The sequence below is a fragment of the Micromys minutus genome (assembly GCF_963924665.1).
Source record: "Micromys minutus genome assembly, chromosome: 32".
In the NCBI taxonomy this organism is placed as follows: Eukaryota; Metazoa; Chordata; class Mammalia; order Rodentia; family Muridae; genus Micromys; species Micromys minutus.
Window position 1 is genome coordinate 18,532,843 of NC_137967.1, and position 23,746 is coordinate 18,556,588.

Below are 23,746 nucleotides of genomic sequence, written 5' to 3' on the forward strand. Positions count from 1 at the left end.
CTGGCCTTTGCGTAGCTGGTGAGCCCCTTTGCTGGTGGGGAAGGGGGAAAGAAAGCAAATGATTCTGCCAGACTCTGGGATGAGGACCTAGAGCTGATTCTAGATTGAATACAACTGCCCTCCGAAGCCCCCTCAAGCAAGGCCCTTGCTGCAGCCAGCTTCCAGACCTTCAGAGACAAAGACCTGGCAGGTGTGCTGTGTTTGCACCTGTTATACAGGTGTGCTGTGTTTGCACCTGTTATATAGGCCTAGCTTCATGAGTCCAGCTGTGCCAACTTGTAAAAGATCAATATAGCTGGGCTTACTGACTATGAATCATCTCCTGCCAATGTTGGAGAAGGGGTAAAAATGGAGGATAATGGAGCCCTCACTCAAGTATATGGCTCAGTCTCCCAACAGGTGTATGCGACCCTGCGCTAATTGCATGTGGCTTTGGGGACAAGCCAGAAGCACAGAGGCTGGGAAAGATTAGGGAGGGGCTTCAGGTATGTGGCCATGGCAGGGGTGGGAGTCATCAGCCTCCTTTGCTCCTGCCTGTGACCTCTGCTGCTCTCTCAGGAAGCACCAAAAAAAAAAAAAAAAAAAAAAAAAAAAAAAAAAAAAAAGCAAATAAAGCCATTGGTTCCTGGATGGGGGGGGGAGGGACTTGGTAAATATGTATCTTGGATTAACATTGGGACCTTTACAGGAGAGGTAGATATTATATCTCCTTGCCCAGGAAGTAGATTTTAGAGAAAGAAGAAGAAAGAGGAAGGAGGAAAAGGAGGAAGAGGAGGAAAAGGAGGAAGAGGGAGGACTGGAGATAATGACTCAATTAATAAAGTAATTTCCTGGTCCACATGAAGCCCTGAGTTCCAGGCTCAGCATTGCATAAACTGAGTGTTGTAAGTGAATGTATAATAACTCCCAAACTAGGTTACCATCTAAGAATGTCGTTTTTCTAGAAAAACTACAACAGCAACAACAAACCACCAAAAAGCACAGACACCTCTCTTCAAGTCCTTTCGAGACAAGGACATTTCCCATTGTCAACGCATACGTATCTTTCCTTTTTGATTTTAATTTCTTTATTTTCTTATGTATTTATTTATTTATGTGTATCAGTGTTTTGCCTTCAGGTCTATACCGGACCACGTGCACACCCGTGCCTTGGGGCTGGACTTACTCGTGATTGTGAGTAGCAATGTGGGTGCTGGGTACCGAGCTTGCTGTTTCCATACAAGCAGCTGGTGCTCTTTACCGCTGAGCCATCATCTCTGTAGCCCCCACCCCCAAGAAATGTGCTACTTCTCTATAAATAATCACCCACAACTACCACATTATTTATTTCCTTCCCAGATGGGAGGGAAGTAAAGGCTCCAGGACCCACATTGTTCTGCGAGAAAAAGACCAAACAGAACAACTGGGGGGTGGGGGTGGGGGAGAAGAATCAGAAAAAGCAGTGTAGAAAGGTCAGAAGAGGCAAGAGGAAATTGATTGCCAGTGGGGGATAGAGGCGAGGCCAGGAAGGGCTGAGGGACACTTCACAATATCCTCAGAGATGGTTGAGCCATTTCTCCTCCTGGCTAGAAGTAGCCCTGAGATGAAGAAATAAGATTCTTGTCCTACTTGAAAGCAGGTTACATGTAGGCGGCTAAAGAGGAAAGAGCCACAGGGAGTCAAATATCCCCAGTTCTTACCGTGGAAGGAGCTGGGTCTGAGGGAGGAGGCTGAATCTGGAGTCTGGGTCTGAGGGAGGAGGCTGAATCGGGAGTCTGGGTCTGAGGGAGGAGGCTGAATCGGGACTTCTGTGTCTGAGGAAGGAGGCTGAATCGGGACTTCTGTGTCTGAGGGAGGAGGCTGAATCGGGACTTCTGTGTCTGAGGGAGGAGGCTGAATCGGGAGTTCTGTGTCTGAGGGAGGAGGCTGAATCGGGACTTCTGTGTCTGAGGAAGAAGGGTTGGGGCCTGGAGCAATGGGTCTGAAGGAGGAGGGCCAGGATCTGTACTCCTAAATTCAAGGGAGGGCGTTTGGGATCTGAATCACCAGGGCTGAGGGAAAGAGGACTGGGGCCTAGACTCCCACCTCTGAGGGGGAGGAGTTGGGTCAGTAGCAAATAGGGTAGACCAGACTCTTCAAGCCTGAGGGAGGAGAGTCTGGGAATCTAAGCCCTGGTTCTAGGGGATGAAGGATGGAATCTGTACTCCTACATCCAAGGAACGATGGGTCTAGTTATGTACTTTTCAGTGGGGGGTGAAGTACTATCCAAACAGCCTAGTCTTTCATGAAGTAGTTTAAAGGTAGGGCACCCTCCTGGCGCATATTACAAGGTGTCCCTCCCATTTCCTGGGCTGCCCTTGGGTAACACGGGGTATAAAAGGAAGGCGTTTTCTGTGCGCTGGAGTAATTTCTAGCCACAGACTAAAGTCATGGACCCTATGCCAGTGCTGACCCTCCTGGGGCTCGCCATCCTGCTACCCTGTGTGTAAAAAAAAAAAATCCAGCCCAGGAAGGGGGTGTCTCTTCTAGGAAGCGGCATAAGGCAACCAGATGCAACGGAGCTCTTATTCCCATCCTAGGTGTCCCAGCTCTGACCTGCCAGAGAGGCAGAATACAGACCGTGAGGAACAAATCAGAGCTGCCTCTGGAGTGGGAAGTGGGTGAGAAAACTTGCGAGGCTGGCGAGGGTTGCCAAGACTTGGTGATGCTCCTGTACAATGGTAAGGAAAAAAATCGCCCTGCAGAGAACTGCTCCACCATCTCCTACCTCCTGCATCCGTGGGATGCATCCTTAGCTGCAGGAGCAGTCTGTCCATGCCCGGTCCTCTCTTCTCCAGCATGTCACCTACATCAAGGTGCCCAACCTTGTTCCAGGACTACTTGCTCCCAATCCCTACTTTTACCTGCCTTCCCTTTGCCTCCTTCCCTTCTTCATCCAGGACCCCAGATCAACTTGGTGGTTATCAAGGGCTGCATTAAGGCTGAGGACCAAGGGCCACGGGTTACCTGGCTCAGGACAGGCCCTGGGCTCTCTGTTGTTTCCTACACCCATGTGTGTCGCCATGGTGACTTCTGCAATAATGCACTCAGCACTGAGATCCTTGAAGAACTACCCACACCCACAGGTGCCTCGGGGAGGAAGAGTGTTGGGAGGGGAGGGGAGGGGAGGGTTGTCATAAGGAAGAGAAGGGGCTGTGAGATATAAATGAACATTATTCTTTTATAGACACCGAGCTTCCTGGCTCTATCCCGCCCTTGACCGTAACTTTGTCCTTTTCCCCTCTTCCAGTTCACTCAACCTCCTTTTCTTCCCACCCACTCCTCGCTCCATCCTGCCTCAAAACACCCCTGCCAGCATTTTACAAGTGTTGGAGCCATGAGCTGCCCATATTTTCTGATGTCAAACCACCAACCAGAAACTCTGGAGAAACTTTGACCCTCCCCAGCTCTTCCCGAATAACCCTTTCTTTGGAGTGCCTGGGACCAGTTCCCTGGTGGCTCTCACCGGCTCTCACACAGGGCTTTTCATGTTTCCTTTTCTTAAGAGGCATTGCCCTCCAACTTCGTTGGTTGGTTGGATGTTGTGTGAGGATGTGGGTGTACCCTTGTTTCTGTGTGAGCAGGTGCCTGTGGATGGGTGGGTGAGTGCACGTGTGTGTGAATTTGTGTAGGAGCCAGAGGCCTCAGAAACCATCCAGTTAATGTCTTTGAAACAAGGTTTTTCAGTGGAACCTGGAGCTAGCTCACAGATTAGGTGAGTCTGGCTGGCCAGCAAGCCTCAGGAATCCACTTGCGTCTGCCTCCTAAGTATCAGGATTATCAGTGGGCGAATGTACCTATTTTCATACATGGGTGCTGGAAACTTGAAAGCAAGTCCTCATCTCTCCAAGGACTGTCTCCTCAGCCCTGGCCTGGAACTTTTCCCCGCCTTTGCTGTTGTTGGGGTGGTGGTGTGCTGGAAGGCTTTGCTGAATCAATGTTTTTTTTCTTTCACCGCTTAGCAGAAGTTGGGGGTGAAATACGGCCTCATTCTAGGGCACCCTCATTTCTTTGACCTAGTCTGAGTCTACGCCTATCTCAAAAGCCCCTTCTTCATCCCTTCCTCAGCCCCAGAGTCTCTGCTGACCTCCCTGTGACTCCTGTCCTTGATTCCTCCTAGATCACAGCCTGATTTTCCTGCAGCTGGACCCGAATGAGGGAGCCTCAGGAGGGGACACTGGGATAACTGAGTGGGGTGGAGACCTTCCCGCTACCCTCACTAAACCTGTCCCCTCCAGTCCCAGGGACCCTCCGCTGCCCACACTGCCTTTCTAATGATGACTGTGAGGATGCAGAAGAGCAGCTTTGCCCTGCAGGCAGCACACACTGCTACAATGGAGTCCTCAAGTTGCGGGGAGGTAAGCGTGGACCCGGGGAGAGGGGACTGGGTATCCAGGATTGATATCTGAGTGTCTTGGAGAACAAGGGTAAACTGAGATTGGGTGGGGAACCTACAAGAAAGTAGGGCTTGCCTCCTGTAGCTAGAATTGCCTGAGACTTGATAGTTCTGCCCCTCCCTCTCTGTGTCCCTCCCTCTGTCTGCCCCTCCCTTTTTCTGCCTTTCCCTCTCTGCCCCTTCCTTTCTCTGCCTCTTCCTCTCTCTACCCAGCCCTCTCTCTGCCTTACCCTCTCTCTGCCCCTCCCACTCCATCTCTTCCTTTCTCCCTTTCCTAGAAGGCATCAGAACCAATCTCAAGGTGCAGGGCTGCATGCCCCAGCCAGACTGCAACCTGCTCAACGGCACGAAGGCAATTGGGACCTTGGATCTGAGTGAACACTGTGGTCTTCAGTTAGGTGAGTCAGAAACCAAGGCCGATCCTCGGGACAATGATCCTTTTAAAGTGCTGAGCACTTAAAGCCACCAACCCAGGCCAACCATTCCCAAGAAATACAGATGCTTACCACCCACTGCAAAAGGGGGAGGGGATTGACTCTGGGGTGACTGGAAGGCTGGAGAATGTGTCTGCAAGAGATGTGCAGCTGAGAGAGAAAAGAAAGGGGAAGTGGTCACAGTCAGAACTAGAGGACAGAGTGGAAGCAGCGGATATCTCAGCTAACATTGAACAAAATCTGGGTTTTCTAAATCTGGGCCAGGAGGCGAAAGGCTAAGAAAGAAAGGAATTGCTATGTGATATTTCACAATAGTCAGTTCAGAATCACCTGCGAGTGTTTCTGTGAGCTTGATGAGTTACTGCACAGCATGGACTAGGGGAGCCTTGGTCTCCTGGAAGTGTTTTGTTTTAATGGGTGTGGGGGTACATATATGGGAGTGTTCATGTGTGAGTGGGTGCATGTATGCGTCTATATGTTCATGTGTACATATGTGTGCAGGTCAGAGGACAACCTCGAACATCATTCTCAGGAACACCACCTACCTCCTTTGAGATGTGGTCTCTTGAGGGTCTGGAACTTGCCAGTTAAGCTAGACTTGCTGGTCAGTGGCCCCCAACCATCTACCTGAGTTTGTACCCCAAGTATGAGAATTACAGGCATGTGCCACACACCCAGCTTTTTGAGAATTTTTTGTCATTGTTTGCTTGTTTGTTTTTTGAAAGATTTATTTATTATATAAATACAGTATACTGTAGCTGTCTTCAGACACACTGAACTTTCTCGTGAGTGCTGGAAATCCAGACTCAATAGCATGCACGTTTCAGATGGAACCACATTTTCCCAGCTTGCCATTGGTGTTTTACCCAACTAGATGGAAAAGCCTGAAGATGCAGGTTAGACGCCACAAACACCAAGGGCCATCCAAGAGATTGCTGGCCCACCATCTTGTTAGTGCTTCTGATGTGTGACCACCAGGAAGGAGTTTCCCTGGGGCCTGGAGCTGGTGAAGCTCCTGAGGTGAATTTGATCTCCCTATCCAGGTGCACAGGCTCTGGAATGCAACAGCGCAAGCTTGGATACTGTGAGGAATGTATCAGCTCTGCACCTGAGCTGGACCACGGGCTGGAAAACCTGTGAGGTTGGCGAGGGGTGTTTGGAAACAGTGATACTAATAAGGAACGGTGAGAAGAAACTCTACTCTTCTCACTAGGCCCTCCCCAAACATCCTGGGATGGACCCCAACTCACCCCCAAGTCACTGGTGTCTAAGACTCCATTATGAGCCAGTGTATCCTCTCCTGTGCCCAGTCCCCTCCTTGCCGGCAAGGAAAGCACCTCCCAAGGGATGTGGGAGTTTGTAGAGGTCATGGGAGGTTGTGGAGGATGTGGGAGGTCATAGGAGGTCGTGGAGGACGTGGGAGGTTGTCCAGGTCATGGGAGGTTGTGGGAGCTCTGAATTTCCATCAGCCTCCCTCTCTCGCCAGGACACGAATTTCACATGGTTCTCACTAAGGGATGTACTAGGGCCATAAACAAAAAGGCTGAATTCACCAGGCATAGAACAGGCCAAGGAATCTCCATTGTCTCCTACGTCCACGTGTGCCGTGACAGGGACTTCTGTAATGACCTATCTACCACAGAAACTCTTTGGATCCCGCCCCCTGACACAGGTACCAGGGCAGGCAAATCCCTGGAGAAGGGAAGGGGGCTGTCTGGAGGAAAGACAGGACTGTGGGGTAAAAGCAAAAACATGTGGGCTATTTTATTTTAATTTTTTACTTTTGATGGTACTGAAGACAGAATCCAGGGCTTTGTAACATTCTAGGTTAACTGCTCTCTACCACTACTGAGCCACGCCCCCAGCCCCTCACTGGGGGATTCTAGGCAGGGGCTCTACCACTGAGCCACGCCCCCAGCCCCACTGAGCCACGCCCCCAGCCCCTCACTGGGAGATTCTAGGCAGGGGCTCTACCACTGAGCCACGCCCCCAGCCCCTCACTGGAGGATTCTAGACAAACATCACTGAGTAACATTCCCACCCTTGGGGCTGTTTAAAATCACCACCACCAACTCCATTACCTGGCATCTGATAGCGCCTTCCATCTTGACCTCGAATAACTTGCACATTCTTCTTGCCCTTCTCTAGTCCCTCACTGTGCCTCTCTTCTGTGGGTCCTTCCTGTATACTCCTCTCTCCTGTGCTGGTCTTGTCAGTATGCACCTCGTTAATACTTCTGGTCTCTTTCCCCAACATTTCTGGACCAGGAGACTGGGTAGGACTCCTGATGCTGAGTCATCTCAGAGAGGCCATACTCCTATCTTGCTCTCTCTGCTTTCCCTAAGGCTGAGTTGGATCCCCAGTGTCACATTTAGTGCGTTTTGCATTTCTTCTTTCTATTGAATATTAGCCTAGAACATTCCCTACGACTCATTGCTTGGCATTAGAGATAGTTTAAGACAATGCTCTACATCCCTCTATTCTGAAGTAGCTTAAGAACAGGTCAGCTGTCTTTCCCTTGGCTATTTAATAGAAGTTGGAAGTCAGTGGGGGGTGAGGGGGTGAAAAAATGGCTCAGCAGTTAAGAAAGGACTCAAGTTCAGTCCCCAGCACCCACCTTGGGTGGCTCACAACTTCCTGTAACTCTAGGGTCTCCCCTGCCATCTCTACATCTGATTGCCAACTAGGCTGCAGCTTAAATTCCCTGCATCTGGGCTCACACGGAGAGACTGAGGCAGACTGGGGGGATGACTTGGGGGCTCTCTGAACCAAATCCAGAAACCTCCCACCGTCCCTTACTGCTTCTGCCGTTTCCAGCCCCAGGGACTCTGCGCTGCCCACACTGCCTTTCAACGCGTGGCTGTAAGAACGCGTCCGAGCAGGTCTGTCCCGAAGGCACGCACTGCTACAGTGGAGTCCTCAGGTTCCGGGGAGGTAAGCCCAGACATGGCGACCCTGGATGTGTGGATGAAGAAAACTGGAAATTGAGATCTGGTGTCTGGGAAGTGAGGGTAAACTGAGGCAGGGCATGAAACCAAGCAGGGAGTAGGGCTAGCCTCTTACCTCTGGGCTCGCCTCTGAGGACTGCATGACTTCTTACATGAGTGTCTTTGTCTCTTCCCCGTCTCCTCCTTTCCCAGGGGCCATTGCCACAAATCTGAGAGTGCAAGGCTGTGCTCCGCAGCCAGGCTGTGAACTGCTCAGTGGCACTAAGACCATTGGACCCATAGATGTGCGTGAGGACTGCGGTTCCCAGTCAGGTGAGCTTCGCACAGGAAAAGGAGGCAGTCCCTGGCACCACAGCCTGGGTCAAGGTGGTCCTGTGGTGTGTGGGACACCCCAAACCATCAGTCATGCCTGGCCAGCCCTGACAACAAGGGGCAACACCCGCTCAGATGTGTGCAAGTGAGCAGGTTCTCTAGGGAGGTTATGGCAGCAACAGTGAAAGGTGTCCAGGTAAAGGAGAAGGAGGGGGAGGGGGAGGGGGAGGGGGAGGGGAGGGGGAGAGAAGCCAGTAGACAAAAGCTTCCTGGGGAATTTAAATAACTCTGGAACAAGTGGGCTGTGCTTGTGGCGAGTCAGTGGGAAGTGCCAGGTACACCACCTTGACTGCTTGGTTGTCCTCATTCTAGACACGGGACCCGGCATCACCCTGGGTCTCACACTTCCTCTTGACCACAGTTCCCTCCATCACCGTCTCCCATCCTCAGTTGTGATACCCAGCAGCCTCACTCCACAGGAAAGAAAATCAGGGACTAGAACCAAGAGGGCTAAGGCTACGACAGGGAATGCAAGAGTTAACTGGGGGTGGGGGTGGGGCTCTGAGAGTGTCCCTAATTGGGCATTCACACACTGCTACCATGGTACTCGCTTGGTTGACTGAGGTGGCTTTTGAGGTTCTTACAAAGGTTGCAAGGGAAGGGCAGCTATCATGAGGATGGGAAGTGGATTGGGAGTCGTATCTTCCCTAGGTGCACCTGGCCCTGTCTCAATTTCCTAATATGTCTGTGTCATCTGAACCCTTAGAACCTCAGGAAGAGTGTATAAAGGGGGACGAGGAGATGGCTCAGCAGGGAAAGCACTTGCCACAGGCGTAAAGTCTAGAGTTTGAACACATACACCCTCTGCTCGCACTCAAGTAAAACTGAGCATAGCAGCACACACCCAGAACCCCAGTACTGAGGCTGGGAGCAGGGAGAGCCCACTGGCCGGTCAGTCGACGAAGTCTAGGTTCAGGGAGTTTCCATCTCAAAAGATAGAATAGAAGATACCCAGCATCAACCTCTGGCCTCTACATGCACACACACACACACACACACACACCTGCACACATACCTACACATACACGAGCATACACACATGCACATACACACACACCTACACGCACACACAATACCTGCATACACACATCTGCACACACCTGCACAAACACACCTGCATACACACACCTGCACACACTGCGCACACACACATACATCGGCACACACACATGCATGCATACACCTGCACACACACATTGCACTCGCATGCACACACAGATTTTTAGAGGGTTCCTCAAATGTTCCTGTTTTATTTACGTCTCAGTACATTTACTTATTTGCTTACGTGTGTGCTAGCGTGCACACACGGCCGTGCTGCATGAGTGGAGGGAAGAGGAGTGAGTTCTGGGGATCGACCTCACGTGGGCAAGCTTGTCGATATGTATGATGTGTCGGCCTCGTTTGAGTTTTAATCGGTTGACTTGAGTTGGGTGTCACTACTTCATGGAGCACGGGGGCGGCTGAGGGTGGCTAGCCCGTGGGAATCGAGCTCGAAGACCCTCTGGGATAGGTTTGTTCCTCCTATCCCAGGCGCGCAGGCACTAGAATGCAGGAGTGGGCACGCAGAAGGCCTAAGGAAAGTGTCATCGCTGCCCCTGGAGTGGACAACCACCTGGCAGACCTGTAACATCGGCGAAGGGTGCCAGGAAACTGCCATACTCATACAGAACGGTGAGATGAGAGCCTCGGCGCGGGATACGCCCCTTCCGGCCCAGGCCACGCCCCTTCCGGCCCAGGCCACGCCTCCACTTCCGGACCCAGTTCTGCCAAAAATTTCTGAAGCCCCAGCCCAGTGCCGAGACTTGGGGGTCCTTTCAGTGCCCAGGCCCCAGGCAACATGTCACCAGCAGCAGCCCGCTCCACTCCCTGAGGCACAACATCCCACCGGTCACCTCGTCCCCACCCTGCCAGTCTCCCTTTCTCTCTCCTTCCAGGACCTGCGGTGAATCTGGTGCTCACCAAAGGCTGCACAACGAAAGAAGACCACAAGCCCCGAGTCACCCGGCACAGGCTGGACCCCAGCTTCTCCATCGTGTCTTATACCCATGTGTGCCGCCAATGGGACTTCTGCAATGACCTGTCCTCCACTCATCCTCTCTGGGTCCCACCACCCGTCACAGGTGCTGGGGGAAGGTGGAGCCACATGAGTGGGAGAAGGGGTGACAGAAAGGACTCATTTACAGGCTAGCCCCTGCTGGCTCGCAGGCACTGTCCCACGGGGTCTGTCCCATTGTGGACATCTTGCCCCTCCCAGATTCTCTCTCTTCCCTCTGAAACTCCATCTGCCCTGTACTCTACACATCTAAACACCCTAACCCACGTGTCCCATAGTCACAGAGCATACAGACAGTTGTGTGAAATCCAAAGGACAGCTTCAGCCTGATCTTTTGAGACAGGGTCTTTCCTTGGCCTTGAGCTCACCGATGAGGGTAGACTGACTAGCCGGTGAGTGTCAGGGACCAACCTACCTCTGCTTCCCCAGCTCTGGCTCTGTGAGAGTGGGCTACCCCATGTGCCGTGGTGGGGGTGGAGCTCTACAGCACTTTGCCCACAGAACCTCTTCCCAGCCCATGGGGTGGCTTCTCTGATGCTAAATTACCTAAATGAGCCCGACCCTGCTCATCCCGAATAGCTCTTTTCTCTATGTTGTTCAGGAATGGCGCCTTTGGATTAGTCATATTTCTTCTCGCTGAAGGTTCCTGGTCTATAATTTCCCACTGTTTTTTACCTCGTATTTGTTAAGCAGCGTACAAGGAGTGCTTCTGTGGCATATTGGCACCTTGTCCCCCTTGACCATTATTTAATAGACTTTGACATCACTGGTACCTTCTAGCATCCCCCCTCCTGTCCTTGGCTAAGTCCTTATCTCCCTCTATCCTGTCACACAGAAAAGAAACTGCTGGTTGGCAGGCTCTGCCTGAGGCTATGAGACCCCCCTTAAGACAGTATTCTTGTCCTCGAGTCCTCATGAGATCCAGAGAGCAATAAGTAACTTCATTCTTAGGACTGCCAAGGCCTTCCCATAGTCCCTCATTGTGTCTGTTACCTCCCAGACTTGGGGAACTTGAGCTGCCCATTCTGCCTTTCTAACGATGGCTGTCCTCGGAATGCACCGGAGCAGGTCTGCCCTTCAGGCAGCACGCACTGCTACAGTGGCGTCCTCAGCCTCAGGGGAGGTAAGCGTGCACCCAGGGACCCTGGGAGACTGAACATGGTGAACCTCAAGGAGTGTAGAGCCAGCCTCCCAGAGCTGGGCTAGCCTCTGAGGCTCACGTGGTTTCTGTGTGTGAGCATCTCTGTCTCTCCGGTCTCCTCTTATCCCAGGAGGGATCATCTCTGACCTGAAGGTGCAGGGATGCACGTCCCAGGCCCAGTCAGATTGCAACCTGCTCAATGGCACCCAGACAATCGGACCCATAAATGTGCAAGAGGCCTGCGGTCGTCAGTTAGGTGAGTCGCGTGTGAGGAACTGCAGCCTCCTAGCAAGAGGAAACCACCAACAGGGCTGTCCACAGTGGCCATCCACATAAGCATCACACACTCCAGTGTGTGCGCTGGAGGAGACTCCCCAGAGGCTGCTGGAGGTTGGAAGGTTGAAGACCAAGGAGAGACTGGCCCAGGGGACAAGAAGCTATTGAGTGATGCTTTAAAAGACTCTGGACCAGTGATGGGTGAAGTGGCTTAGTGGGCATAACCACTACTGACCTAAGTTCTAGCCCTGAAACCTACATGGTGGAAGGAGAGATTCCACACCAAGTTGTCCTCTGAGCCTCACCCATATGCCGTGATGTGCACATGCCCATAGAGTAAGCAAATGTAGTTAAACACACACACACACACACACACACACGGGAACACACAGTAAGAAAATGTAGTTAAACACACACACACACACACATACACACATGGGAACACACACACACACACACACACACACACACAGGGGAACACACACACACAACCATGATCCTGGCCTGGGTGAGCCTGTCTGTGCTGGAGATGAGGGGTGAGTGGGAAGAATGTGGGGTGCAGTGGCACCGGGCAGCGATTGTTCTGCCGGTGGGTGCTTCTTTCTGATCCCGTCCCTTTGTAATCTGTCTTGGTATTTTCATCGTACGGGGCGATGGGCTTGCATACGGCATTTCCATTCAACTGTGTCACGTGCTTTGAGATCTGTTTCCCTCCTGTCCCCTTTCTTCCTTCAAGTCGTACATATTTATGTGTGTGCACACGTGTGTATGTCTGTGTTCTAACATAGGAGAGAACATAGGTAGTGTTCATCTGCATCAAGCCTATTTTCTCTAATGTTTGCTTGTTTTGTTTGTGTGTTTGTTTTGCAAGTGACATTTCTTTCTTGTTCTTTTCAGCTTATCAACGTATTTCATTACTGCTGATTAATTAATTAATTAATTAATTAATTAATTAATTAATCATTAATGCATTCTGGCATATTTGTGAGTGTGCTGTGTGTTGGTTTATGCACACTAGGCTGGCTAGCCCCAGTCCCAGCATCATTCACCTGTCTCCACTGCCAAATGCTGGGTTTTATGGGATACTGGAGACTTGAACTCAGGTCCTCATACTCTTACAGTAAGCACTCATGTATGCATGAAGCCTTGGGCTCCATCCCCAGCACAAAGCGAACCCGAAATGGTGACACATGCCTACCATCCCTGAACTTGAGTGTTAGAGGAACGCAGGGGCATCAGAAGTTCAAGGTTATCCCTGGTTATACAGCAAGTCTGAAACTAGCCTGGGCTACATGAGAGCCTGTCTCAGAGGAAAACAGTTCCATGGTGTATGTATGCCACCCATATTCCCACAAGCCTGACCTTGGGTGACCTTGGGTCTCCGCCTTCTGTTTGACAAACTCCCACCCTCTTCAGGCATGGTTACCCATAGGACTGTGAGACCCCAGTGGCCTAGCTTCATAGAAATGAAAATCAGAGAGAACCAAGGGTCCTTTAGGTACATGCAGATGGTAAGGGCTAAGTGGGGACTCCAGAGCGCCCCCACAGTGCACTCAAGTGAACTGCCTGCTGCTCACAGGGCTGAGCAGAGTACTGTGGCCAGCCTCAGTAATGACAACCAGGAGCCAAGGCAGGGAAGGAAGACCCAGTAGGGATCCTGGCTCACCAGGTTTTCTCAGACTCTGCCTCAGTTTCCTCTTCTGCCTGTGTCTAACTTTACATCTTCAATTAATCTCTGTGTCGGCTGTTTTTTTCCACAGCTAGACCCCGAGACTCAAGGACACAGGCTCCCTGCCTTGAGCAGCACAAGAGAAGATTCTGGAAGGGTCCACTTGTTGCTGCCTGTGAACGGAGGCCCTTACTGAAAGGGCTTTGCTGTCTTCATTCTAGTTGCAGGGACTCTGAAATGTCAGCACGGGACGGTGGAGACTCTGCGGGACATATCGGACCTGCCTATCCAGTGGACAGCTGGCCAGACAACCTGTAATGTGGGTGAAGGCTGCCAAGACACACTGGTGATGATAGAAAATGGTAGGAAGCCCTTCTGTGTAGAGACCTGCCCTTGTACCTGGCCTGGCTCCCTTTTATCCGTTGGGCAACAGCCCCGACCTCACCCCAGCCTGTCTGCTCCTATCTGTCCAGGAGAGCAGGTGAACTTGATTCTCACGAAGGGCTGCACTGCTGCTGAAAACCAAGAGGCCAAAGTCACAGAGCACAGGACTGGCCCTGGGATGTCTGTCACCTCTTACACCCGAGTGTGCCGTGAAAAAGACTTCTGCAATGACCTGTCTACCACCGTCCCTCTCTGGACTCAACCTCCGGCAACAGGTGCCTGAAGGCATTAGAAGGAAGCTGGCTTGGAAGGAGAAGGGGAGGCAGGGTTCCAACTGAAGTGTGTAGGAGGGAAGAAATTTATCTGCACTGTACATTTTGCATACTCTCCCTTACCGGAGAGCAGCCAGCTCAGCCTCGCAACTTTACCCGTACATTCCCCACAGCCCACACCATGGCTCTTCCCTCTCCATCCCTTTGATTCCCTGAGATCAGCACGTCCCTGAGACCCACGCTAATTCCAAACCGCCCCGGCTGACCGCTTCCAGCAATCTTGAACGAAGTGAATTTTCTTATTTTTTTTTAATGATCTTTTTTTAGTTTCGTTAGAGTGTGTGTGTGTGTGTGTGTGTGTGTGTGTGTGTGCGCGTGTGTGTGTAGATACCTGCAGAGGCCAGGAGAAGACACTGGCTCCCCTGGGGGTGGGGTTATAGGTTGTCGTGAGCCTCTCACCATCAAACTTGGATCCTCTGCAAGAGCATTATTCATTCTTAGCCGAGGAGCCATCTCCCCAGCCCCGGGTCATCTTGTGTTTTTCTCTTCACTTGTTTTTAATTATGAGTCAGGTTTTCCTGCGTGCACCACTGAGTGTGTACAGCCTTCGAGAGTCTGGACTGTCCCCGAACACGTGGGCCCCGGGGGTTACACTCAGGCCATCTGGTTTGGTAGCAGGTGCATCGCCTGCTAAGCCATCTCTGTGACCGTCCGGGTGGGTTTTCTGATGGAGCGCCAGCCTCGCTCTCTGGCCCTGACCAAGCCTGGTTTCCTGCCTCTCTTCCCTCTTGCCATGTGGCTGGGTTAGCTTCACTCTCCTTTCTTCTTCCTCCTGAACACCGGGCTGGAGCTCTGCACTCCCCTTGTCTGCTGTTAAACTGGCAGGCTTCGTGTTCCTGTGTTCTCTGGAGTCATCTGGGACGCGGGTATTTTTCTCAACTGTTTGGCAAAAGCTGTGCGTAAAGCTGTCCTTCCTCGGCCCCTCCTCCCGTGACTTATCTAAGCCTCAGAGATCCCCGCACACTCTTCCCGCGCTCAACCCAGGGGCTCTACAGGCTTCCCTTCCCTCTTGCTATCTTGCTAACCACAGCCCCAGTGCCCTGGAGTTGGGCCTGTAGGAGAGGAGCGCTGGAAGGCTTTCTGGAGAGACTGAGGCATGTTGGGGAACTAAGAGGGTGTCTGATCCTAACCCAGACCACCCCACTGTCTTTCACTATGTCTGTCGCCTCCCAGCCCCAGGGAACACACGCTGTCCTCGCTGCTTTTCTGCACAAGCCTGTGCGAATGCACCGGAGCAGGTCTGCCCTGCAGGCAGCACGCACTGCTACAGTGGAGTCCTCAGCCTCAGGGGAGGTAAGCGTGCACCCGGGGACCCTGGGAGACTGAATATAGTGAGCCTCAAGGAGTGTAGAGCCAGCCTCCCAGAGCTGGGCTAGCCTCTGAGGCTCACATGGTCTCTGTGTGAGCATCTGTCTCTCCCCTCCTCTCCTGTCGCAGGAGGGATCATCTCCAGTCGGAAGGTGCAGGGCTGTATGTCCCAGCCAGGCTGCAACCTGCTCAATGGCACCCGGAAAATTGGGCCTGTGAATGTGAGTGAGGACTGCAGGCCTCTACCAAGTGAGTTGCGTGTGGGAAAGATTAGATCTCACCTTGCAAGCCAATCTCGAGGCAAAATGATCCTCCCGGGATGTGGGACACCCACAGTCATCAGCTGAGGCCAGGCCGCCACTGTCATCATAACGAGATTCATTCATGCAGCTGTGCACAGAGAAGGGCTGTTCTAGGGGACTGGGGGGCTAAAGAGAGGTGTCCCGTTGAAGGAGAAAGGCAGGGAGTGTGGCCCAAGGCCCATTGAGGGGAGCTTTAGATAATTTTGAGAAAAGCGAGCTTGCTCCACTTGACACTTGGGAGGTTGGATGTACGAGGGGGGATGGTTGGGGTGCAAACAGGGTCCCTTCTCTACTGGCACCTGGCAGCGTTCATCTGGGACACAAGCGTTTATTTCTCATTACATTCCCATGACCTTCGAAGCCCCTATTTCCTCTCCCTCCTTCAGTCATATTTATTCATGAGGCTATTTTCCCCGGGAAAGAAAACCAGAGAATGAAGAAGAGACGGGAGGCTGTGTAGGACCCTTGGCTCACCCCGTCTATGCCTAACGGGCCCCTGGACTGGGTGCTGGAGGCCGCAGCTTGCTCATTCTGTAACGGTAGAGTACGGGGCCCAGAATCGACAGGGATGAATGCTGATGTCGAAGAGGTTTTTGTCTGAAAAGTGACCTGTCTTGGGTTTCTTGGTAGAAATGGCTTGTCAGGGAGAGGGCTCTGTGGGTATGAGAATTTTTGTGCAAACATGAGGATCCGAACTCGGGTCTACAGCTTCCGTCTAAAAAACTGTGTGTGGCTGCACTCATACCTGTAACCTCGGTGCTGTGGGAGGCGGAGACAGGGGGATTACATCAGCTGGCTGGTTGTCACCTATCTCCAGGTCAGCAAGAGACACCGTCTCGAGGGAGGGAATAGGGTGGAAAGGGATAGAAAAGGACATTTGACATTCTTGTCCAGCCTTTGCATATGCATGCACACATACACAGACACACAGACAGACAGGCAGACACACTCAGACACATATGTATACACATAGACACACACAGAGATAGACAGACACACACACACACAGACACACAGAGAGACACACACACGTACATATATGCACACATAGACATACACACAAGGATAGACAGACACACAGACACATGTACATACACACAGATGACACACACAGAGACACACATGTACACTTGCACACACACAGACATACACACATGTACACATGCATACACAGACACTCACGTACACATACAGATATAGACACACAGACACACATGTACACAAGTACACACACACAGAGATAGACACACACACACACACAGAAAATATTTATCACCAAGAAACTATGAGTGCAAAGGCCCTGGCATAGGGCAGACAGGGTGCCGGAAATGGGCTCAACAAGAGCATAGGGAGCTGATAGTGAGCTGTGATTTTCAAGATGACGTGTGGGGATGAAGGGAGAGCGACTCCGAGCAGAGAAATCAGCAAGGCCAGCGTGGGGGAACCACACCTGGTGTGATGGGGTACAGAGATATGGAGAATCATGATGCCTGGGACCTCTGGGAAGGCCCAGCTTAGGCTGAACTGTCCCCCAAGGGTGGGAGCCACGGAAGGCTGCAAAAGACGGAGGGAAGGGCAGAGGCTGGGCATTCTGCTTCCTTTTGATGGATGCTCGTTAATCAAGTCTGGCCCTCGTCTCTGGGACTACGGAGCACTGACAGTGTGCAGTGTGCGTTACACATATATCTCAGGGGCTAGAGAGATGGCTCAGCAGTTAAGAGCGCTCGCCGCTCCTCTAGACGCCCCGGATTCAATTCCTAGCACCCATGTGATGGCCCTTGAGTGTGTGACTTCAGCTCTAGGGATATAGTGTCCCCTTCTGTCCTCTGCAAGGATTGAACCCGTGTGGTTCTAAGACTGGACTGTTCACACACACAGGAAAAATACCATACATATGAGAGTAAATATTTTTAAAAAGAAAACATATTCCACGTGTACCGTGCGTACCACACAATGCACGCAATAAATAGCCACAGACATATATCACGCTGTACTTCACACATGCCACACATCCCATCCCACACGCTTGGGTCCTGTGTTCCTCCTTTAGATGAAAGCACATGCTACAGGTCACACACAAACCAAGTACAGATAATACAGAATGCCCATCATGTCTGGTACATACAAAGTAACACCACACACGTCTGTGCACCCTCACATCCCCACGCAGCATACACACAAACCCCAGGCGTGCTGCATGAAACATGTCCGTTATCCTGCTGGTAATGAATTCTCAGCATTGAGCCAAGCCTCGGAGGTGCAGTGCCGTCCCTGCTGGATTCGGTTAGGCAGTCTATCGAGGATTTATTGAGAACCAGCAAGACCCAGCGGCAGATGCTCGGTGTGGAAGGATGTCAGGGAGGGAGGGAGCCAGAGGAAGAGCTGTAAGGTGGAGGGAACAGAGCAGCTCTTGCAAAGACTGGGGTAGTTGTGAGCATTCTGAAGCAAACCATTTCGAAGATGGCCCAAAGAGTTAGATCATGGAACACACTATTTGCTTCTCTGAGGAACCGGGCAGTGGTCAGAACCCAGCAGTTAAAGCCTCAGATGTACATCAGAGGGAACGGTAGGTTCCAGCCCCCTTTGGATATCAACACCGCATGTTTCATTGAGCCTCGTTCATCAGGGTGACGGGCGATAGAATGCAATGTGATACTAGGGGACAGGACCATGTGCATGTACCCAGAGGTGGGCCATGTGCCTGACACATATCCTGTCTGTGCTGGCCCACCACTGGTCCCCAGAACCTTGATCGGTTCCTGAGGAAGGCAGTCCTTCATCAACAGTGACACCTTATTGCCCCCTGCCCTAGTCTTCCCCTTGCTGACGCCTGAGCAGCTCGGCCACCCTGACACATCTTTTCTTGGTCCCAGACACGGTGCCATACCCCTAGCCTGAAGAGCCTTATCTGTGGTAACCGGGAGAAAGAGGGGATGGGTCCATGAAGAAGTAAGGAGGTGACGTCACACTGGGCCCAGTTTAAGTCAATCTTTTGCAGGGAGAGATGGGACCTGCCTTCTCAAGGCTTTTCAGTTTCCCCGAGGCCAGGTATGATCACCCAATGCTTTAAGAGGGTCCGGGGGCTGCCAGGTGGTAAGTGAGGTGGGGGACAAGGGAACAGTGCTCAGAGAGGCTCTCAATAGGTAGGCAAGGGCTCTGTTACTTTGCAGCTGGCTGGAGGCATGAGAGGTGGGGACAGTGCTCAGGATCTGCAGAGACTGCAGTCAGTCACGGGGTTTCCTGAGGACTGCAGAGAAAGAATGAATGAGAATGGGGGGGCAGAGCTGCAGCTGGAGCAACTGGGAAAGGAGCCACCTTTGAACGAGATGGAGAAGGCGTGGGTGGGGTGGAACAGAGAGGCCAGGTCTGGTTTGCAGGGGTGGAGCAGCTCAGAAATGATTAAAATACATCCTCCCACTTGGAACATTGAGAGGGTTCCGGGTCCTTGTGGATAGCTGTCCCAGCATCAAGAATTTCTGCATGATGGGGCATATGTGGTAATGTAATGATTCTGAGAGGTCCCTTAGGGAAGGCCCAAATTCAGGATCCTCAAACTAGATTGTGTGGCCAACTATGATGAGACCTGATCTGTCACCAATGTCTGGGTGACACTAGGCAGGCTCCTCAACACCTCTTGAGAATGCTGCCACTTGCTGGGGACTGTGTCTAGGAGATGACACAGTGGAGCCAACAGTGGAGATAGCATCTGTCTCTGCAGACCCTGTGCTCCTGAGGCAGAGGCCAGGCTGGACCACACAGCAAGAGCCTGTCTCAGAAACACAAAGTGAGGATAAAATGGGCTCCTCTGTGGAGCCCCATTTCCGTGTCCAGGCTCGGGGCAGCACTCAGAGCTCACCAGATGTTGAGCCATTTTGTTTGGCATCTGGGACTCTTCACTGTCAGGAAATCCATTTTGCTGGGGGATGCATCTGTTGCTAAGGGGTCTGCAGCCCAGGACTGAGGTTTTACAGGTTACCGAGTCTGTCTGAGTGAGTGAGTGAGCTAGCAGGCTCTGCTTCTGCCCTTGGGGTATTCAGGCACCACTGAAAGTCAGGCTGAGACAAATTCTTCTCTGTCCTGGGAAGTGAAACATCTCTTCTAGGCAATATTCAGTGAAACAGTAGTTCTCATTGTTTCAGAACAAATAAAATTTTAAAAGGGAGAAAACCTTTTATTCCCCGAGAGTGCTTAGTTTTCCATCTTGATCCCCCTGCTTTTCCTCTTCCTCTCTCCTTCCTAGACTTTTCTCCCACCTACCTTTCCTTCTCATCCAATGATAGGCTGGACCCACCTTGCTGTATAAGGACATCATCCTACATTGCTTTATTCGGGAGTAACAAGGGCTAACTAAACCCTGGAGAGTGTGTAGGGGTCTTCAAGAAGAACGTACGTTATTGCTGGGGTCTGAGATGCTGGGAATGATTGATTTGCATGAAGAGGGATTCCAGGCACTTAGCCCTGCAGTTTGGTCACAAGACTATCTGACTTCCGGGCATGCAGGCCTGGAACAAGGAAGGAGTGACCCTTACTACTGTTGGTCTCAAGATGAGATTTTTTTCAGGGTTTTAAACATGTCTCAACCTCTAGCCCTTGGTCACATGACTCACATCCGCAAAAGACCCTGTCTCAAACCGGAAAGTGAAGTCTGATGAAGGAACACACTTGGCATTGACCTCTGAGGGCACGCTCCTGCACACATGCATGCTTCTGCCCAGCGCCCACACAGATGCACACAGACATTCACGGCTCCCGGCCTCCTTCCTTGTTATTGCAATGAGAACATGAAACCAGATGGGGAGTAGAGAACACCCAAAGAGGAGCCATCAGCGGAGAGGCAGGCCTTCCTCACAAGGCTCAGGAAGTAACTGGGTGAGGAGGGCTGCAGGCCTGGAGGCCTTGACTTCTGAGTCCCTCCTTAATGCAGCCAGGGCACTGTGAGTTTGCTTCAGAACACTATGTTCTCCCCTAGCCAAAAGCCGCAGGGACAATCATGGTATGCTCCCTGACGCGCTTATATCCTGGGTTTTTCTCTCCACAGGTACTCTGACCTGCCACAGGGGGCTCATGTTTAAGGTTGGCAGTGGCTTTGCAGAGGAAGCTGTCGAGTGGACCGCAGTATCCACTCAGGTGTGTGAGCCTGGTGAGCTTTGTCAGGAGACGCTGCTGCTCGTCGACCTAGGTACGTGGGCTGAGCTGGAGGGCGGCACTCCTGCACTGGGCGAGCCTAGGCCCTGTGGTTCCTGCCCAGTCCCCTCAGGCCTGAGATCTCTGTCTGACTCCTCCCTCTGCATCTGGTCTTGCTGGGTGGCAGCCCCAGGGCCAGAGATGAGAAGGGGGCTGAAATGCAGGATCCCTAGTGACCTGGATCATTTGAAGGAGTGCTCAGCTGGGGGTGTGGTACCGTGCTTAGTACAGTGTCCGTTTAGCATGCGCAGGGCCCTGTAATTGATCTCCAGCCTCAAGTAAACAAGGTGCCTGCCTGCGCTGGGAAGAAAGAGGCACTTACATTGAGACGCATGGCCACCCTCCCGTGTATAGTGAATTCAGAAGCAGGCTGGGCTATCTGAGGATGTCAAAGAGAAAGCAAGGATGAGTCAAAGATCAAGAGAAACAGAGAGAAAGAAGGAAAGGAGGAGGCAGGAAAGGATGGACAGATGGAAGAACAGAGGGAGGGACAGATGCATGTTGAGTGCCTGGGTCGGTTCTGCTAACCCGAGTCCTTCTGCAGCTCTGCAGGGAAGTGGGAAGGAGAGAGAGAGCACAGGGAGCCGAGTGTGGTGTGAAGGGCAGAGTGTGGAGAGAAACCCAGCGGGTAGAAGAGATGCTGGTCAGAGTGAGGCCGCAGCACGGTGCAGGGCTCAGGGGAGACCGTGTGGAGGGGCTGGTCACAGGATCTGCCAGGGCAGAGCAGAGGGAGTGTCTTTGGCAGATCCAGGACACGATTTGTGCTATTGTCCCTGGGGATTGTAGTCTCCCTATGATCTGGACGGGGACCCTAGAACTGGCCTCCGGGTCCTTGCCTCTCTCCCCTTCCGATCCTGGGGTTCACTCTTAAACCCCCGCAGGACAAAAATCAGCCCTCCTGGGGAGCAAAGGCTGCAGCAGTCCTGGGGCAGAGGACACTGTTGGAGTCTCCATATTCTCCCGCCCCCCTGGAATGGTGGCAGCTTCCTACACTCGATTCTGTTCCTCCCACCTGTGCAACGGAGCCAACAGTAGTGGAGTCCTTCTGAGCACCCTCCCTCGTCCAGGTATGCGATGCAGTGACTCTGAGGGACTCTGACACTGGGGACTTAAGCCAAGGGCTGTAGTTGCGAGCGTGCACCTTAACCCTTCCCTCTGTCCTCAGTTGTTCCTCCCCCGGGAAATGTGCGGTGTCCCGTGTGTGTGCAGTTACTTGGGTCCTGCTTTCGGAACACCGATGTCATCACCTGCCCTCGGGGTGCCACTCACTGTTATAAAGGTGACATCGCGCTTCAGGGAGGTGAGTGCAGATGGTTAGACTGCCCGGCTTAAGAGCCTGGGCTGTAGGATTTGAGAATGAGAGGGTTGTGCCCTAACTCCCAAGTCTGAGGGAGAAGAGATGGGGCTGTGTCAGATGGGAGAGGGCTGGGTCCTGGACCACTGCATCTGAGGGAGGAGGTTAGATCCTGGAGCCCTGGGTCTGAAGGAGGAAGGATGGGGCCTGGACTCCTGAGTCTGAGGGAGGAGGCCTGAACTTGGAGTCCTGGGTCTGAGGGAGGAGGCCTGAGCTTGGAGTCCTGGGTCTGAGGGAGAAACGCTGGGGCCTGGCATCCTCGATGGAGGAAGGAAGGCAGGGGTTAGAGTCACAGTTGGAGGGTGGTGGCTCCTGTATCTGAGGTCTGGACTCACAGGTCTGAGTTTCCCAGTATTGCTGAACTGTGCCGCCCTGACCTGTCTTCACCCTCCAGGCGGACTGTCTTCCACAGTGAGCATTCAGGGGTGCCTGGCTCCACCTATCCAACCCTTACTGGGCAACTTCAAAACAATCGGGATCTTCTCGGCAAGGGAGGTCTCTGAGTACACACGTGGAGATGAAGATGATGAGGCTATTTCTGATGGTACCTCGGCCTCTTCCCTGGCCTGGATGTTAGGACTCTCGGCTCTCCTCAGCCTTTGTGTGCAGGGATTTGTCTTCTCTGCTGAACCCATTTCCGGCCATTCTTAATCCCTCTTGGCCACCCATACCCAGCCCTCCTGACTCATGACCCGAAGACCTGAGACTGGGCAGTGTGGCCTGTGCTGTCGGGTGCCCTCATCCCTCACCCCCACACCTCTCCTCCTCATGCTTAGATGTGGCAGCCACTGAACCCGCCCTGCTCCAGAGCAGACAACCATGAACCCATCACACGTGGAAAAATAAAGTTGCTGTTGTTTCTCCAGATACGGGGTGTCTCCGTGTGAGGAGATGAGGGCACAGTGGGGTCCATGGGAGACTTCCTGCCAGGGCACAGCCTCCCTGTGTTCACCTCAAATCTTCTTGCCAGCCTGTGGCCTCACAGAGCCCTCCTGGTGCTGCAGCAGGAGGCTCACCGTGACCTGTGAGGGCAGGAGGGTGTGTCCCTCAGCTCCTCCTCATCAGACAGGGCCACAGCACAGGGCTTGGCCTCACTGAGCAGCGGGGCAAGAGGCTGTGCATGAGTGACAGAAAGATGGCGCTAATTGTCATGGGAGGAGAGATGCGCTGAGAAAAGGCTTGGCACTGTTTCTCAGGGTCATTCCACCATGTGAGTGCTGCCGAGGTAGGCTGGAGAAGGTGAAGATCAGGACACACACACATACTCATACACTCACACACACACATGTACACACACATTCACACACACACATTCATACACACACATTCATTCACACATGTTACACACATTCACACACACACTCACACACATTCACACACACATACACACACACATTCACACACACACACACATACTCATACACTCACACACACACATGTACACACACATTCAGACACACATTCACACACACACATTCACTCACACATGTACACACTCACACACACTCACACACACATTCACACGCACATATACACTCACAGTCCACACACACTCAGACACATTCACACACACAC

The 23,746-nt window shown here is 52.3% G+C and overlaps 1 protein-coding gene across 1 annotated transcript; it reads left to right on the forward strand.

The window, feature by feature from the left end:
* Positions 1-2,408: 2,408 nt before the first annotated feature.
* Positions 2,409-22,963, forward strand: LOC308413461 (CD177 antigen-like; the record flags this gene model as incomplete). Its single annotated transcript, XM_080908452.1, is given in 18 exon segments — positions 2,409-2,460; positions 2,559-2,699; positions 2,919-3,104; positions 4,257-4,376; positions 4,693-4,812; positions 5,892-6,032; positions 6,335-6,520; positions 11,222-11,344; positions 11,493-11,618; positions 13,535-13,669; positions 13,781-13,966; positions 15,197-15,316; positions 15,461-15,589; positions 20,672-20,812; positions 21,699-21,884; positions 21,983-22,117; positions 22,566-22,766; positions 22,769-22,963. Coding segments are annotated over 18 exon segments (2,460 nt in total). The 3' UTR covers positions 22,801-22,963.
* Between the last annotated feature and the right edge of the window lie 783 nt (positions 22,964-23,746).